The 16,833-nt window shown below is 44.5% G+C and overlaps 4 protein-coding genes; 2 read left to right on the forward strand and 2 right to left on the reverse strand.

The window, feature by feature from the left end:
• Nucleotides 1-4,970: 4,970 nt before the first annotated feature.
• GSBLH_T00004732001 (uncharacterized protein) lies at nt 4,971-5,662 on the reverse strand (the record flags this gene model as incomplete). XM_013043692.1 has 1 exon in its annotated part: nt 4,971-5,662. One exon carries the CDS (start codon nt 5,660-5,662, stop codon nt 5,450-5,452), a length of 213 nt encoding a protein of 70 aa, XP_012899146.1. The 3' UTR covers nt 4,971-5,449.
• Nucleotides 5,663-7,707: 2,045 nt separating this feature from the next.
• On the forward strand, nt 7,708-10,451 carry GSBLH_T00004733001 (uncharacterized protein; the record flags this gene model as incomplete). XM_013043693.1 has 1 exon in its annotated part: nt 7,708-10,451. One exon carries the CDS (start codon nt 7,708-7,710, stop codon nt 10,423-10,425), a length of 2,718 nt encoding a protein of 905 aa, XP_012899147.1. The 3' UTR covers nt 10,426-10,451.
• Nucleotides 10,452-12,725: 2,274 nt separating this feature from the next.
• Nucleotides 12,726-13,424, reverse strand: GSBLH_T00004734001 (uncharacterized protein; the record flags this gene model as incomplete). XM_013043694.1 has 3 exons in its annotated part: nt 13,395-13,424; nt 13,259-13,360; nt 12,726-13,225 (listed from the first exon to the last, which is right to left on the reverse strand). Exon 3 carries the CDS (start codon nt 12,999-13,001, stop codon nt 12,726-12,728), a length of 276 nt encoding a protein of 91 aa, XP_012899148.1. The 5' UTR covers nt 13,002-13,225; nt 13,259-13,360; nt 13,395-13,424.
• A 949-nt stretch (nt 13,425-14,373) lies between these two features.
• On the forward strand, nt 14,374-16,214 carry GSBLH_T00004735001 (uncharacterized protein; the record flags this gene model as incomplete). Its single annotated transcript, XM_013043695.1, has 3 exons — nt 14,374-14,824; nt 14,859-15,987; nt 16,019-16,214. 3 exons carry the CDS (start codon nt 14,374-14,376, stop codon nt 16,212-16,214), a joined length of 1,776 nt encoding a protein of 591 aa, XP_012899149.1.
• Nucleotides 16,215-16,833: the final 619 nt, after the last annotated feature.

A 16,833-nucleotide genomic window follows, 5' to 3' on the forward strand; every position in this document is an offset into this window, starting at 1 on the left:
TGGAAACAACCGTTTGTTTGTCTGTTATAATAGCTATGAAATCATATATAATTCTATATTGTTCAATATCAAATCCCTTTTTGGATATTGAATTATGATAATTATGAATCACTTTTCGATTTGAAAGAATGCAAGATTACTTCTTAATTTCGTATTTATAATAGTGTCTGTATTTCTACTGTGTCCTTTCTTTCAATATCAAACCAAAATAGAAACTGACTTCATTTTCTGAGTGAAAAGATTATATCATCTGATAATAGCAAAATGATCTGAATATTATAAATAATGGATATTTTGACGATTGTTGATGAGTAATATAGTCTTTGGGTAACCTAATACAAACAAACGATTTTGTCTTTCTTTATACATCTCGTTCATTGTAAGATTCCAAATTATCTTTTGTATTTGTTTTCGGTGAGTTTACTGTCTGTATGAGTTCCAGTTTAACAAGTAAACAATGAAGTATTTCGATGATTATCATGAAATATGAAACTATGTATATATTATTAATATATATATATAGGTATATATAGGATTGTTGAGATAGCTAAATATATCGAAATGATTAAACAGAGACAATCATATGACCTAAACACTAGACAAATGACTAATGTATATATAGTATTTGATGTGATATAATATAATAATACATAATCTAGACTAGAAATATATGATAAATAGAAAGATTGACTTAAACTGCTAGTTGGATGATGTTTTCTAAATGAATATTGAACATGATATATTAATATGAAATAATGATAATAATAGAACAGGAAATACGATAATGTGAGTTTGCTAAAAACAATAGTTTTGAATGTTAATTTTAAATACTAAATCTGTTAATTATGATAGAATATAAATTATGTATAATAATCAAATGATTGTTCTACAAACGTTAATAGATGCAGGCAAACAATTGTGTATTTAAACTGATATATTAAATCATCATAATTTCAAATAATATTTTATATTTTGTTTCATGAACGTTACAGTATGATATATATATATATGAATGCTTAATATAGGATCCGAATAACCCTAACCAGCAACCTGTTGTTGTCCCTACTCCTGAGATGCAGACTATGGTACAACCTGTGGCACAACCGATGGTACAACCGATGGACCAAGCTGTTGTCCAACCGATGGCACAACCAATGGCACAACCGATGGCACAACCAATGGCACAACCGATGGCACAACCACAGATTGATGGTATGCAACAATCTATGGTAATGACTGGAGTTCAAACTCAAGTAATATATGGAGTGGTGGCCGTACCACAAGAACAACATAAAAGTAGCCGCCAGCTGAGGATAGAAAACTGGTATTGCATATTCAACTGACTTCATGATTAGGCATTATGGTTGTACACCATTAGTTAATAAATGCAATGGAGTAGTAATCTTCATATTGAGTCTTCTGTTTGGAGGTAATTGCAATACTATATATAAGTAATATTTAGGTTTGGGTACCTGTATTGGCGGCTGTATGGATGAGAGAGGGTGTAATTGTAGTGTTGTTTGTCTTGGAATCACCCAATTAATCTTTGTTGCTGCCTTTGGTGTTGGTTATGTCTGGTCGTTTATATCGGGCTTAATCACTCTATGTCGTGCATACTAACACTCATTTTCATTTTATGTGTTGCTTTTTTGTTTCAGACACGATACATCCATCTGTGTTGCTTACATGAAAACAATAGTTAATTGTTAAATAATAACAAAGAGAAGTATATATATTATTTCAGTTTAAGACAATTTCGTGAATCTATACAATCAGAAATGCAGCAAGGCATTATTTGTAAAATGCAATGTGAATCAATGTTTGAAGTATCTAAATTATCATGTAAAACAAATTTTATCCATTTTGTATTTGAGAGTTGTGAGAAAAGAAGACTATTGTACAAACGTAGTTCAGTGACTATCTCAAAGAATTATTTTTAAACAAAACAATTCATAGAATGAAGATGAGTGTTAGTATGCACGACATAGAGTGATTAAGCCCGATATAAACGACCAGACATAACCAACACCAAAGGCAGCAACAAAGATTAATTGGGTGATTCCAAGACAAACAACACTACAATTACACCCTCTCTCATCCATACAGCCGCCAATACAGGTACCCAAACCTAAATATTACTTATATATAGTATTGCAATTACCTCCAAACAGAAGACTCAATATGAAGATTACTACTCCATTGCATTTATTAACAAAAGGAGTACAACCATAATGCCTAATCATGAAGTCAGTTGAATATGCAATACCAGTTATCTAACGCTATCTGGCGATCGGTCTTAGGTTCCTGCTGCATTGGCATCATTCCATACACTACCTGAGGTTGACCTCCGGGCATTACCACTGGTTGTTGAATACCATCAATCTGTGGATGTCCCATGGGCTGCATCACAGGTTGTCCCATGGGCTGCATCACAGGTTGTCCCATTGGGGCCACCATTGTCTGTGCCATCGGTTGCCCCATTGGCTGCCCCATCGGTTGTGCCATCGGTTGTGCCATTGGTTGTGCCATTGGTTGTGCCATTGGTTGTGCCATCGGTTGGACAACAGCTTGGTCCATCGGTTGTACCATCGGCTGTGCCACAGGTTGTACCATAGCCTGCATCTCAGGAGTAGGGACAACAACAGGTTGCTGGTTAGGGTTATTCGGATCCTATATTAAGCATTCATATATATATATCATACTGTAACGTTCATGAAACAAAATATAAAATATTATTTGAAATTATGATGATTTAATATATCAGTTTAAATACACAATTGTTTGCCTGCATCTATTAACGTTTGTAGAACAATCATTTGATTATTATACATAATTTATATTCTATCATAATTAACAGATTTAGTATTTAAAATTAACATTCAAAACTATTGTTTTTAGCAAACTCACATTATCGTATTTCCTGTTCTATTATTATCATTATTTCATATTAATATATCATGTTCAATATTCATTTAGAAAACATCATCCAACTAGCAGTTTAAGTCAATCTTTCTATTTATCATATATTTCTAGTCTAGATTATGTATTATTATATTATATCACATCAAATACTATATATACATTAGTCATTTGTCTAGTGTTTAGGTCATATGATTGTCTCTGTTTAATCATTTCGATATATTTAGCTATCTCAACAATCCTATATATACATATATATATATATTAATATATATACATAGTTTCATATTTCATGATAATCATCGAAATACTTCATTGTTTACTTGTTAAACTGGAACTCATACAGACAGTAAACTCACCGAAAACAAATACAAAAGATAATTTGGAATCTTACAATGAACGAGATGTATAAAGAAAGACAAAATCGTTTGTTTGTATTAGGTTACCCAAAGACTATATTACTCATCAACAATCGTCCAAATTATCCATATTTTATAATATTCAGATCATTTTGCTATTATCAGATGATATAATCTTTTCACTCAGAAAATGAAGTCAGTTTCTATTTTGGTTTGATATTGAAAGAAAGGACACAGTAGAAATACAGACACTATTATAAATACGAAATTAAGAAGTAATCTTGCATTCTTTCAAATCGAAAAGTGATTCATAATTATCATAATTCAATATCCAAAAAGGGATTTGATATTGAACAATATAGAATTATATATGATTTCATAGCTATTATAACAGACAAACAAACGGTTGTTTCCACTACAAAGTTCATTCGTTTAGTCTATCAATTCGTTTGTATCAATCATTTATAGAATCCTTATTTATATATTACATATTTTGATACACACGAATTTACAATTACAAAACGAAACAACAAACAGCAAACACAAAACACAAAAACATAACACATATTATGGATCATATTTAAGTATAGTTTAATTTATCGTCCATTATCATTGATATGAATACATAGAATTATTGAATCATATCGTCAAAATCGTTATTATACAAACCAAAGAAAAGTATATCTAAACAATTGTTAGAATTGGTCCATTAGTATATATTTGATGTAATTCATACTATATTCACTAGTAAATATATCATTAACACAATATTTAGCAGCATTTTAACCATTTTCTAAATTCCGATGTATAGTAGTTTATGTTTATTATGAATCATCGACAATTATCAATTCAGCCAAATACAAATCATGTTTATATTTCAAATTTCATTCCATGACACGAAATAAACATAATAATCTATAGAATGACAAATATCCAAATTTGACAAAACTAACTTGTACTAGTTATGAAATCAATCATTTGGTTAGCTATTTGTATTATGAATGATATTCATATTTCTTGTATCATCATGATAGTCAGAATCAAGATAATATAACATTTTGATGAATTGAACGAACTTGTAAATGTATATGATGATTTTGAATCTGTGTAATTTGAAGAATAATGCTTTGTGTATAGGATTGTGTCAGGATTGAAGCAACTGATCGAGTATACGACAACTATTCATGTTACAATTTTACGTAAGAAATCAATCCAAGGTACATATTGCAAAAATAAGGTTCAGCAACTAAAAGAGATGTAAACTCCAATCGGTGATATAACAAACAAACTACTGGTCTTTTTTAGCAGCAAGGACAGGCGATCGTGGTATATCTTTTTCTTCTCCAATCTGTTTAGATGTCTCAACAACCTCATTATCCACGGTCGTGATATTAACAAAGCTGATACCTACTCTTGAAACGGAAAACAACCAAGAAGAAATAGCAAGCTATCTCGCTTAAGAAGTCACAATCCTTACCTTCAGAGTACATCCGCAGATCAAGAACGCTATAGAGAAAATAGCGAGCGTTCCAATTCCAGTGTTTGATAAGAGTGGTTTGACAATACAATTCAACACAATAAAAAGGATCAACGAAGAATTGGCTATCACACTTTCGCCGATTCGTTCGGAGACTACATGAGTCGGCTGGCGTCAAGGAACAAAAAGAGAAAAGAAGAAAGAGAAAGGATATATCCAAGTCAAAGTTGTATTGTGTCGTTAAAAGATAATCTCGCTTTAAGAGTGCCATATAGTTGTTATAGATTTCTGGCGGCCAGCGATTCTGCTTCAACAGAATCATGTGTTTGAGCACAATTACCAACTACCCTTCACTCTCCTTTCTAAGCCTACTTCGTCCACCAAAAACAGATTGAGCACTTGGTAGAAAAACTCCATGTTCAGATCTGAAACTCACATCGATCCGAATCTCTCACCGTCTGTTTGATAGAGAAGGAAGGAACTAAGCAGAACGTTGATAATAAACGCATTTCGCTCCGTGATGTCCCGAGTGGAGTGGTCAAACAGATTGATTTCGTCACATTTCTTGTATACTGTCTTTTTCAAGTATTTAAACTTACGAGACACTGTATAGATTATATAAGTTTGCGGATTCATCTATTCGTGATCTCTTGCAAAAGGGCATGCGTTTAGAGCCACGTTGAACGTAATAAAACTAAAATACTTCACGCTGGAAAGCACCGCGACGAACACAAGCGACAAAACCAAATCTTGAACGAGCTGGAAGATCTGCTTCCACCCTTGCTTTCTCCGAATACAATAAAAGAGAGCATCGGAAACGTTCTAAGAAAGTAAAAAGAACAGAGCGAGATAAAAGTACGTGCTCAATCGAGGTGACTAGACTGTCAAATGTGCCCAGGATGTTCATGATCAGATAGATCTTGAAGCCGCTGATACTTCGAATGTAATGGTATCTAGATCAAAGAAACTCAGAATCAAGCACAGATAAGAGAAATTATAAAGAGAAATCACGTAGCAGCCCCAACAAACGAGAAGCAGACGGACGAAATCGAATACATAACTACTGTAATCCTGAATGAATCGAGATGTCTTCTTTCCCACTATGATGAATGAAACAGCAATATCCAACATGACACGATAGAGTACAGAAAAGAAAACAAGAAGATCATGGAGCGGAGAATGAGAAAAGTAAACATGTATCCGATCACATCCAGAGAAAGGATAGAAGCGAAGTTTACAAGCCTCTCCTCATAGTAGGGACTTCGAAAAAAGTTCAAAAGCAATCGTTGGTTTGCTTTTTGGGTAGGTTCGCCAGTTCGCCGATTCCAGAACAATTGGCTCTATCCATCACTCATAATAAACGCAATTACCCATATAAATTCCTTTATCTCAACAGCTTCTGATTCGAGCACCGGGCTTTTTTCTGATATTCCATCTTCTTTCGAATCGTCGAAAGCGAGAACGAGATCATCGCTATTATATTACGAAAAATGGAAGCAGTACAAAGATTGGTATTTGGCCATTTTTGTCTTTGATTTTTCTTTTCTACATGGACTCTACTACTCAGATTGAGTGTTCAATATGACTTACCAGCTTGGGGGTGTCAAGATCACGTTTAATAGCCAATAATTGAGCTTCCAAAAAGTCAATCCGTGCCTTTAACAGTTTTATATCCATATCTTTAGTTGTGGCGTCGGCATCCATGATGGGTTAGAAAAAGATGGCTGCTATCTACTCTTTGTATCACTACTACCATACTGTTATTATTACTATGATTTGATTATATTATCCTATTCTGTATACTCTACCCGAGTAAACTTGGGTCGGAGATACTAGTGACAGAGTAGATTAATGGACTTGGGAACCCTGATTAACCATCGGACTTCAATTAAAAAAATAGCAAAAGATAATCAGACAATGATGCCATTCGTCACATATTTTGTGGTTTTGCGTATTACTAGATTAACGATACTCTAATTATCTAGTTCTCTTGTTTCAAGTGTCAAATGCTGACGACTCTATCAGTAGAGAATTTTTGTGAAAATACTTATTAAGGTGATGCTGAACAACTTATTGCAAAACTAAAAAAGCAAAACGAAGAACTAATTAAAGAGAATGCCAAATTGAAACAGCTTTATACATCCTGTGTACTTTATTTCCAGTGGAATTGTAAGATAGTCACAAAGAGTGAACTCTTCTCAGCGAAAGAAGGAAGCTGCGGATAAACAGGTGGCTGCGTATGAGATGCAAATAGCAGAGCAAAAAGAGGAAATTCAGAAATGTTCTGTGGAGAAATTCAATTTCCAAGCTGAAATTACCTCTCTCAAGTACTTGATTTTGTTTTCCTGCGACTTTCTAGAGAGCAGCTGGCAGCAGCTGCCGATCAAATTGCAAATCAAGGCGCCGCCAGAGTTGATCCCTTTTTGGAGGGAGCGAAGATCGAACATGAGCAGTTTGGCAGTCGAATTATCTCCGAAAGTGAACGTCAGGTTTGTTTCCACCTTCGTCTCAATTTCCAGAGAAACCTTTTGTTAGAAGAGGCGGAAGAAGTGGGAAATGGTCCAAAGGACATTGCACTGTTTTGCGCCTCCGTTTGTTTCACGATGGTTTTTTGTTTGTGTAGTCCCCACAAATCCGTATTTCGGACCTGGATCGCGATCTGGTGAGAAAAAATATTTGCTTGTTGTACCTAAAACCCTTGGTGACGTGTAGGCAGCTCCAGTTAGGTTCTCCTGAGTTGCAAACACGTCTTTTATTGTACTGTGATGGAATTGTAAATTTTGAGTCATACTCTGTTTTCTGAATACGTCATAAGATGACTGCATATGAAACTAGATATTCCGCGGGAAATTCGATAGAATCTCACTGTGGTCTGAAGAATGTTCGATCAATTTCAATAGAAGTTGTTACTTATTTATTAATTTATTTATTTATTTGTTTAGTTTTTTTATAATGTCTTCTGAATTGATTTGGGACGCTACTGGATCGGATCTGAAGGGTCGTTTCTCTCCTGAGCTCTACAATCAGCTGGATGCCATTTTCAAGCCTAACAACGTGGCTCTGATCGGAGCTTCGGAGCGTGCTGGAAGCGTGAGCAGAACCATTCTGCTGAACCTTCTGCTGACCCCCTTCGGAGGAGGTGTGTTCCCCGTAAACCCCACTCGTAGCAAGGTGCTTGGAATCAAGGCCTACAAGACGATTGGAGACGTTCCGGAGCAAGTTGATCTTGCTGTGATCTGCATTCCCGCCAAGCGTGTCTTGGGCGCTGTTCATGAGTGCGGAGAGGCTGGAGTTCGCGGAATCATTATCATTTCTGCCGGTTTCAAGGAGGTCGGAAAGGAGGGAGCTGCTCTGGAGAAGGCGTGCGTGGAGGAGGCCCACAAGTACGGCATGCGCATCATCGGCCCCAACTGCCTGGGAGCCATGGTGCCCATCACGGGTCTGAACGCTTCGTTCGCCAGCACGATGGCTCTGAAGGGAGAGGTCGCCTTCATCAGCCAGAGCGGAGCTCTGATGTGCGCCATGCTGGACTGGTCGCTGAAGGAGGGTCTCGGCTTCTCGGCGTTCGTGTCGATCGGTTCGATGGCGGACGTCAACTGGGGCGACCTGATCTACTACTTCGGCAACGACCCGAACACCAAGGCTATCATGATCTACATGGAGACGATCGGCGACGCCCGCTCCTTCCTGTCTGCGGCGCGTGAGGTGGCTCTGCGCAAGCCCATCGTGGTGATCAAGCCGGGCCGCACTGCCGCCGCCGCCGCTGCGGCTGCCTCGCACACGGGCTCTCTGACGGGTTCGGACGACGTGCTGACGGCCGCGTTCAAGAAGGCGGGCGTGGTGCGTGTGGACACCATCGACGAGCTGCTGAACATGGCTGCGGCTCTGGACAAGCAGCCCCTGGCGGCGGGTCCGCGCATGACGGTGATCACGAACGCCGGAGGCCCGGGTGTGATCACGACCGATGAGATCGTGACGGGCGGAGGCCAGCTGGCGAAGGTGTCCCCGGAGGCGATGGAGCAGTACAACTCGTTCCTGCCCGCGGCGTGGTCGCACAGCAACCCTGTGGACGTGCTGGGCGATGCGCCCCCAGAAATGTACGCGAAGGCGCTGAAGGTGGCCGGTGATGACCACGAGAGCGACGGCATGCTGGTGATCCTGACGCCGCAGTCGGTGACGAAGCCGACGGAGACGGCCGAGGAGCTGGCGAAGTACGCGCACATCGAGGGCAAGCCCGTGCTGGCGTCGTGGATGGGCGGCAACGACCTGGAGAAGGGTCGCCAGATCCTGCGTGAGGCGGGCATTCCGGTGTTCGAGTCTCCGGACACGGCGGCGAAGATCTTCAACTTCTGCTGGGAGTACAGCAGCCATCTGAACGAGCTGTACGAGGTGCCCAAGGCGCCGCTGCACAGCGCGGACCCCTCGGAGGCGCAGAAGATCATCGAGAAGGCGCTGGCGGAGGGCCGCAACCTGCTGACGGAGAACGAGTCGAAGCAGCTGCTGGCGAGCTACGGAATCCCCGTGGTGCAGACGGTGGTGTGCGAGACCGTGGAGAAGGCCGTGGAGACCGCGGAGGGCATGAAGTACCCCGTGGTGGTGAAGCTGAACTCGGAGACGATCACGCACAAGTCCGACGTGGGCGGCGTGCAGCTGAACATCCGCGATAAGGAGGGCGTGGTGACCGCGTGGAACACGATCCGCAACAATTTGGAGAAGCTGGGCAAGCTGGACGGCTTCCAGGGCGTGACGGTGCAGCGCCAGCTGAACCTGAGCGACGGCTACGAGCTGATCTTCGGCTGCAATCTGGACAACCAGGTGGGTCCGGTGATCGTCTTCGGAACCGGAGGCACGCTGGTGGAGGTGTACAAGGACTCGAACATGGCGCTGCCGCCACTGAACACGGCACAGGCTCGCCACTGCATGAGCAAGACCAAGATCTACAAGGCTCTGAAGGGAGTGCGCGGCAAGGCGCCCTGCGATCTGGACCTGCTGGACCAGGTGTTCGTCCGCTTCTCCGAGCTGATCTCCGACCAGCACTGGATCAAGGAGCTGGACATCAACCCCATGCTGGCCACGCCCACCGACATCATCGCGCTGGACGCCCGTGTGGTGCTCCATGCGCCCGGCACCCCCGTGGAGAAGCTGTCCTACACGGCCGTGCGCGGCTACCCGCACCAGTACGTGAGCTCCGTGGAGGTGGACGGCAAGGAGCTGGCGGTGCGCCCCATCCGCGCTGACGACGAGCCCAAGATGGCGGAGTTCGAGCAGGCGCTGAGCGAGGCGACCGTGGCTGCGTACATGGGCGAGGCGGTGTCCGTGGAGACCCGCACCAGCCACAAGCGACTCATCCCCGTGTGCCACGTGGATTACGACCGCCAGGTGCCGCTGATCGTGCTGGAGGGAGAGAAGGTCGTGGCGCTGGCCCGTGTGGCGAAGGTCCCGCTGACGGAGCGCGCCACGCTGCAGCTGGAAGTGGCGGACGCCTACCAGAAGAAGGGTCTGGGCAAGAAGCTGGTGGCCAAGTGCGTGGAGGCCGCGCAGAAGGAGGGCGTGAAGGAACTGGTGATGAAGTACTTCGAGGAGAACGAGGCGATGAAGAAGCTGGCCGCCGCCTTCGAGTTCGAGGTGGCTGTGAAGGACGGTGTGGTGTCTGCGAGCAAGAAGTTGTAAGTAGTGTAGTAATTTAGTAGCATTGTGATGTGTTTGTTGCAGTCGTGCGTTGTTTTTTATTTTTGATTGTTGCCTGGCTTGATGATGATGATAGAGAGTAAGAAATGACAAATCTAAATCCTGATTCACAGTTAGAGTTGCGTAGGTATTCAACAAACACAGCACTCAATCGGGTTGGCCAAATCGCTGTAAATGCCCTTCGTGTTCTCTTCAGCGATTGGCTTCTTCTCTGGAATGGGCGGGAAGGAGCTTCGCACCAGCGATGGCTCCATATGCGGCATCGGCTGCGTTCGCTCCACCTACACATCACCGTTCCCTTTCTCACCTGCCTCTTCCTGCTGCTTTCGACGCTCCTGCTGATCGCGGGACTCCCAGAGAACACTATTCCGATCGTTCATCAGACAGATCGATTTCTTCACTTGACGACGCTCCTCCAAGAGACGCTTTCGGTTCTGCGATAGGTCTCGCTCTCGACTTACGGCCAAGATCTACAAAAAAAGTATAAAACAGACTAAATTCATGATACTTTGGTGTGCTTAATGATGTGAGCCTCGGGAAGGGGAGGAAAGAACGAAGTCGACCCTGTTTTCCTACATTTACACATCACATAATACGCCTACGAAGACGGTTCTTCTTTATTTGAGCTATTTAGATAATTAGAATTGTTTAGAGCTGAAGGTCAGCAAAATAGAACGGAAGGTACGGAATGGGAATACTGGAGGAAATTCGCGATCACTGCAATACTGCAATAAGTAGGGAATGGGGTATTTCTCATTCTACTCCGTTAATTCAAAATTGCTGCAAATACCACTGCAACGAGAAGATTTTGAATTACGACATTCGATCTATTTTCTAAAAAGGCTTCTGCGTTCGCCATTCGCCCAACTTCTTTTATATCTAAATGATTGCTAGCCAAAATGAATGATACATTCCATCATTATGTTTGCGATGGAGGTAACGACAGTTTCCGAAACATACTTTACATCCTTTTCCTTCAGCAACTGCGCTACCACCTTGCAGACTATATTATCAACGGGATTGCTTTGCATAGCAAAAGGATAAAAATCTATGCTGCCAAGAAAAATCTACAAAAGCAGCAACGCAGAAACGGATTGCTAAAATGAATGTGAACAAACAAGGAAAGGAACCGGCCTATAACAATTTGGACACATAAATGAATCGGATCGCACCTTCTGCTCATGAAATAGAAAAGAATAGCAAATACCACGTATTCGTTGCAAAATGGGCAATAAGCTGTGCTCACCTCCACGTCTGGATCTGTGAAAAATGACTTGATGGAGCGAAAAAAGTCGCTTGAGGAGAACGAATTGGGTCTGGGACTTTCAGGCTGAGCAGACCGCTTGTGATAGGCTTCCATGGAATCGGCTCGTGCCTTTAATGGTTACAAAAAGAGTCAGAAAGTACTTTGGAAAACATGAGAAGGACAGGAACGCCGTTTAGCTGCATGCATTGCGCGATCATATGGCTCGGAGAATCAAAAACCATGCGGTCTCCATCATTGTATAACACCCACACAAATCGTTCGCATTCATGGTCACATTCGCTGCACACACTGAAATAGTGACAGCCACGATAGATCACAAAGGCTTGGAGAATGTAGCTATCGTTGGAGGAAGGCTCGCAGAGGGAGTAAAGGAGAGAAGTAATCGCGGGAGGAGGAAGAGAGGGATCGGAGTAGACCAGACTGATCGTGAGAATGGGTGGACAGTGAGCGATTTCTTGCCTGTAAATTAGGAAAAGGGAGGTGGAGAAATGAACGTGGAGTGTAAGCTGCTGTGCATCGATTGTTTGTCACATTCAGGGCAGGAGATTCTGCAATCCGTCGTGTTCTCGTCGAGCTGGTGCTGAATCAAAGAAAGCACATCTGTGGACCAACTGCTCCCATTGACGAATTGAGATACGATGATGGGAACGTGCCACACCGAGTCTGTGTGCTGCTTTGAATACGAACAGTTTGGGCAGGACAGGGAAGTCTCTAGTTGGATTCCAAACAGCTAGGAAAAATATGGTCCAGATGGGAGTGCATTACAGAGTGAGCAATACAATTCGACGGGCATTCATTGGAGGGCAGATTCGAAAGGGGAAGCGCATTCCCCACTTCGTTCAGATGGAGCAGCTCCATGATGTCTTCCTATAATTGCTTAAAAAACCGGGAATTCAGGAGTACATAAGCTTCCACAGCATCCCCCATTTCTTGCATAGACACATGCTTGGCAGCTTGCAGAGCATGACGGATCGGCTCGGACGAGAGAAGCTGTCCGGGATTCTTCATTTCTTGCTCAATTGTCTGGAATCGTAATGCTGTGACACATTTTTATTACCTTCAGCGAACACAAGATGCACGCACAGTCGTCAGAATCTGTAGAGTTCTCTGCGTCTAATGAAAGTCTCAGTACCCACGAGGACTGTGGAGAATTTTCGACCCCCGAATGGCCTTTCGAAACTGAGGTTGATGAAACAGGACCTATGTCAAAGCTTCCGCGGATGACGACCTGCAGCACTGCATTGATAAAGCAATTATTCGCCAGAGGCTTATTCTGATACCCTTTGTACATTCTGAAAGGTTGCGTTTTGCTTCGTCATCTATTTATATATCCTAAGGCGACTTCTGCACGCCACTTTCACTCTCCAATATGAATACAACACAGAATCTTTACAAGGGTCAAACAAACAAGAGAAAGACTAAATGAATAATAAGATTCATTTCATCAGTGGCTAGTACGGTTTACAAAAATTCCTTTCTATCAGGGAGCTCTCCTGTGTGCTTCATCTCATTAATCTAGAACAGTCACCTATCGGGAGCGAAACATACCATACTCGTCGCTCTTCTCTTTGCGTATTGCTTTGTAACTTGGTCGAAGCCAGCAAAGCCAATCGCCACAACTGCAGTAGTAAGGAAGAAATTGATGACCTTCTACAGAGTAATGATCGATCGCTCCGTTCCCTACCATCTTGTACCGTTAAACTTAGAATATCACTGGAAACAATCGAAAAAAAGCTTCCTACTCCAATTGGAATAAACCCAAAAGAACCGCGGGTAGCGTTTCAAAGCAAAATGGCATGATTTCTAATCTACAAATCCAGCTTGGAACCTATAGCGGATAATGCCTATCTTAGCTGATTACTTCATTGTTGTGTCTGTACCACCAAAAGGTAGTTATCTATTTGTGCTTATCATCTCTAAGAGGAAAATATTGAATTGGATGGTGTTGAGCCTACGATTTTGTTCCGCTATCCTCAGCAAGATCATAAGAAACACCGATTTCCCGAGAACGCACCTTTTGTAATTACGAGTTTTCAATCTAATAGCTAGTTCTGTTTTCCGGAAGGAGCTCGAATTGAGTATAAAAGTAAGGAGGCTCGCAAGCCTTTCTTCTTTACCTTCTGCTTTACAGTTGAGTTTGTTTCGATGCGGGGAATGATATTTAGAGATGGATCCAGAAGTTATGGAACCACTCTCTATTATTTTGAGCCGCTGAGTCGTTTTTCCGAAAGTGGCTAATGTGTAGAGATAAACGGAGAAAAGCGCACCAACGCAAAAGGAAAGCAGCTCTTTGTTCCCAAAGCGCTCTGTCTGCTCTCTCACCAACCCATGTTTTCTGCCTTCGCAGTTTTTCTTCGGTAGCGGTCCTCGGCTCTCCTCACCCCAGAGAACTTTACCGGCATGCCATTGTAGTAACGGAAGACACCATAAACGATGACAACACCGGTCGTATCCGCAAATCCTCCTTCAGCTCAATGCTCCGCAAGGGATCGACGTGCAACATCGCCGATGACTCCCTGATCGTGGAGTGTCCCGTGGAGCGTCAGATCCGCTATTTTGTGGACTTCTGCCCCTCGCTGGACCCTTCTCTCCAGCTCAATGCATGCCTTCAAAGCTCGCCTCACCTGCAGATGATCGTCTTCAACAAACTCATCGAAATCGTCATGCCTCCCGCGCACTGCTTCCCGTTCACCGACAAGCTCTGCTTTGAGTCCTTGCTGAACTCGCTGTCGCCTCGCAATATCGTCAAGGTGGTGGCCGCGCTGCTCCAGGAACAGCGCGTTCTGCTCGTCTCCACGCAGATGGACACGCTCACGCTCTGCGCCGAAGCCTTCATCTCTCTGCTCTACCCGTTCAAGTGGATGCACCCGCTCGTCCCGCTGCTGCCCACCCAGCTGATCGAGTACTTGGAGGCTCCGACGCCGTATCTGATGGGCGTGACGTCGCAAGTCTACGACACGGAGGAGTGCTTGGCGGCGACGGACGGCGTGGTGGTGGTGCAGCTGGACTACGACAAGCTGCTGATCCCCAAGAGCGTGAAGGTGGAGTCCTTCCCCAAGTCGTTTGTGAAGAAAATGGAGGGCTTCTTCGCCTCGACGATCCCTCCTCCATCCAGTACCGGCTCGTTTTTGCGTGGATCATCGCCTAGCTCGCATCCTCTACTGCGACTCCATCAATCCCATGCACTCCGCCTATCTCGTCTTCGAGGTCATGTTCGGTCCCGGCAAGCTCGGCATCAAGATGAAAACCCGATCACAGTGCCTCACCGAGGGCGACAAGGAGATCGAGGTCGTCTATCTCGAGAACGTGCCCGACGACGACGTCACCATCATCGGTCCCGGCCGCCGCGTCCCGCTGCTCCGCAAGGAGCCCGTCATTCTCGCTGTCAACGGCAAGAGCGTCATCGGGAAGAACCACCGCGAGGTCCAGAAGGTCCTCATGGAGGCGCCCCGCCCGCTCACGCTCCGCCTGCAGATCGGCACCGCGCCGCAGACGCTCGGCGACAACATCTACCAGTCCCTCCGCACGCCCTCCGTGCTCAGCCCCGTCTCCGAGCTCCCGACGCTCGCCGAGGACGCGTCCAGTCCGGAGAGCGAAGAGAAGGACCACCACGACGAGGCGTCTGCAGCGTCTGCGGCGTCGCACGAACCCATGTCTCCGGTGGAGCTCTCGCTGGAGGGCACCACGCCGGTGGAGGTGACGCGCCGACCGTACAGTCCGCTGAGTCCGCGCGCGGCGATGGCGGCGGCGGCGTCTGCGGGAGGAGAAGAAGAGGACCGCGTGGTGCGGCGCTATTACCGCGAGCGAAGCAAGCGAAGCCTGCTGAGCGAGGACGGGGAGGGAAAGCAGCAGGACGAGGGCGACGAGGAGGAGCTGGACGGAGAGGAGGGCCGGAGCATCTTCGTGGAGCAGCTGCGCACGTACTTCTTGCTGGAGCTGGTGGAACTGCTGAACGGATACGAGAAGTTCGTGCGAACGGAGGAGAACGTGGATCCCGAGAAGGTGTTCAACACCAAGGCGTTCTTGAAGCAGGTGGACGAGGAGAGCAAGCCGCTGCTGAAGGCCATCTGCAAGACGCAGCTGTTCTCGCACTTCGTGCACGACGCGTACGAGTACGACGACAATTACGAAGTGCGCGTGTTCAACGAAGTGACCGAGATCTACCACGAGCTCGGGGAGTACACCGAGGAGTATGTGGTCGGAGCGCTGTCACCGGTCAATTGGACCAAGCACGAGGTCGATATCGCGCCCTGCGATCTGCGCGGACTGCCTGCGGGGTAGATTGTGATGATGGAGGGTGATATGTAGATGGGAGGGCACGGTGTTTGCGCGGGATCCGGAGCTGTTCCCTGAGCTCGATAGCGAGCTCTTTGGAGAGCCTGTGAAGCGAATGAAGGTGGAAAAGCTTCCCGACCAGGACACAGGCACGCTGATCCCCAAGGATCTGAAGGCATTGAAAAAGGAGTTGAAAGCGAAGGCAAAATCGAAGTCTAAATCGAAGTAATCGTATTTTTGTGTGAACTGTTTGCTTGAAAGGTGTTCTGTAGGGGAAGGATAACAGGCGGGTTTGGCTCAGTTGGAAGAGCGCGGGTCTCATAATCCCGAGGTCGTGAGTTCGAGCCTCACAACCCGCATTCTTTTTTATTTTTATCGATTCCTTTATTCAGTTTTGTTTTGGTACGTGGATTTGAAAGTTTGATATCTTGCACAGAAATGTTAAGGACAAATAAAATAGATAGAAACGAGCAAGGAAACGTTACCTCACTCACTCACATACATCCATGGCGAGTCTCTCTTGAACCCTTTTCGGTTAAAACTTTCTCGTCTTGCATAATACCACATATCATAAAAATCATTGCACCTTCTCTTAGAACCTTGACTTAAAACCATGGCATCAACAGGTCGTGTTTTATGGACCACCGATCCTTCCAGTGCATTGATCATTCGGATCCCATCGTCGTACGTCGGTAACCGATGGGAACAGACTGTATCTAGGCCTTCTTTCGTGCGTTTCTCTAGGAACTGAACAGATGTCGTACTTGCCTCTTACTATACAGTGGATACCTGTATGCAAAAAATAGCGGGAGAGCAGCCGTGTAGGTGGCTTATCTTTCGAAAAGTTC

The sequence above is a fragment of the Blastocystis hominis genome, assembly GCF_000151665.1.
Source record: "Blastocystis hominis, Singapore isolate B (sub-type 7) whole genome shotgun sequence assembly, scaffold_8".
Taxonomy (NCBI): domain Eukaryota; class Bigyra; order Opalinata; family Blastocystidae; genus Blastocystis; species Blastocystis hominis.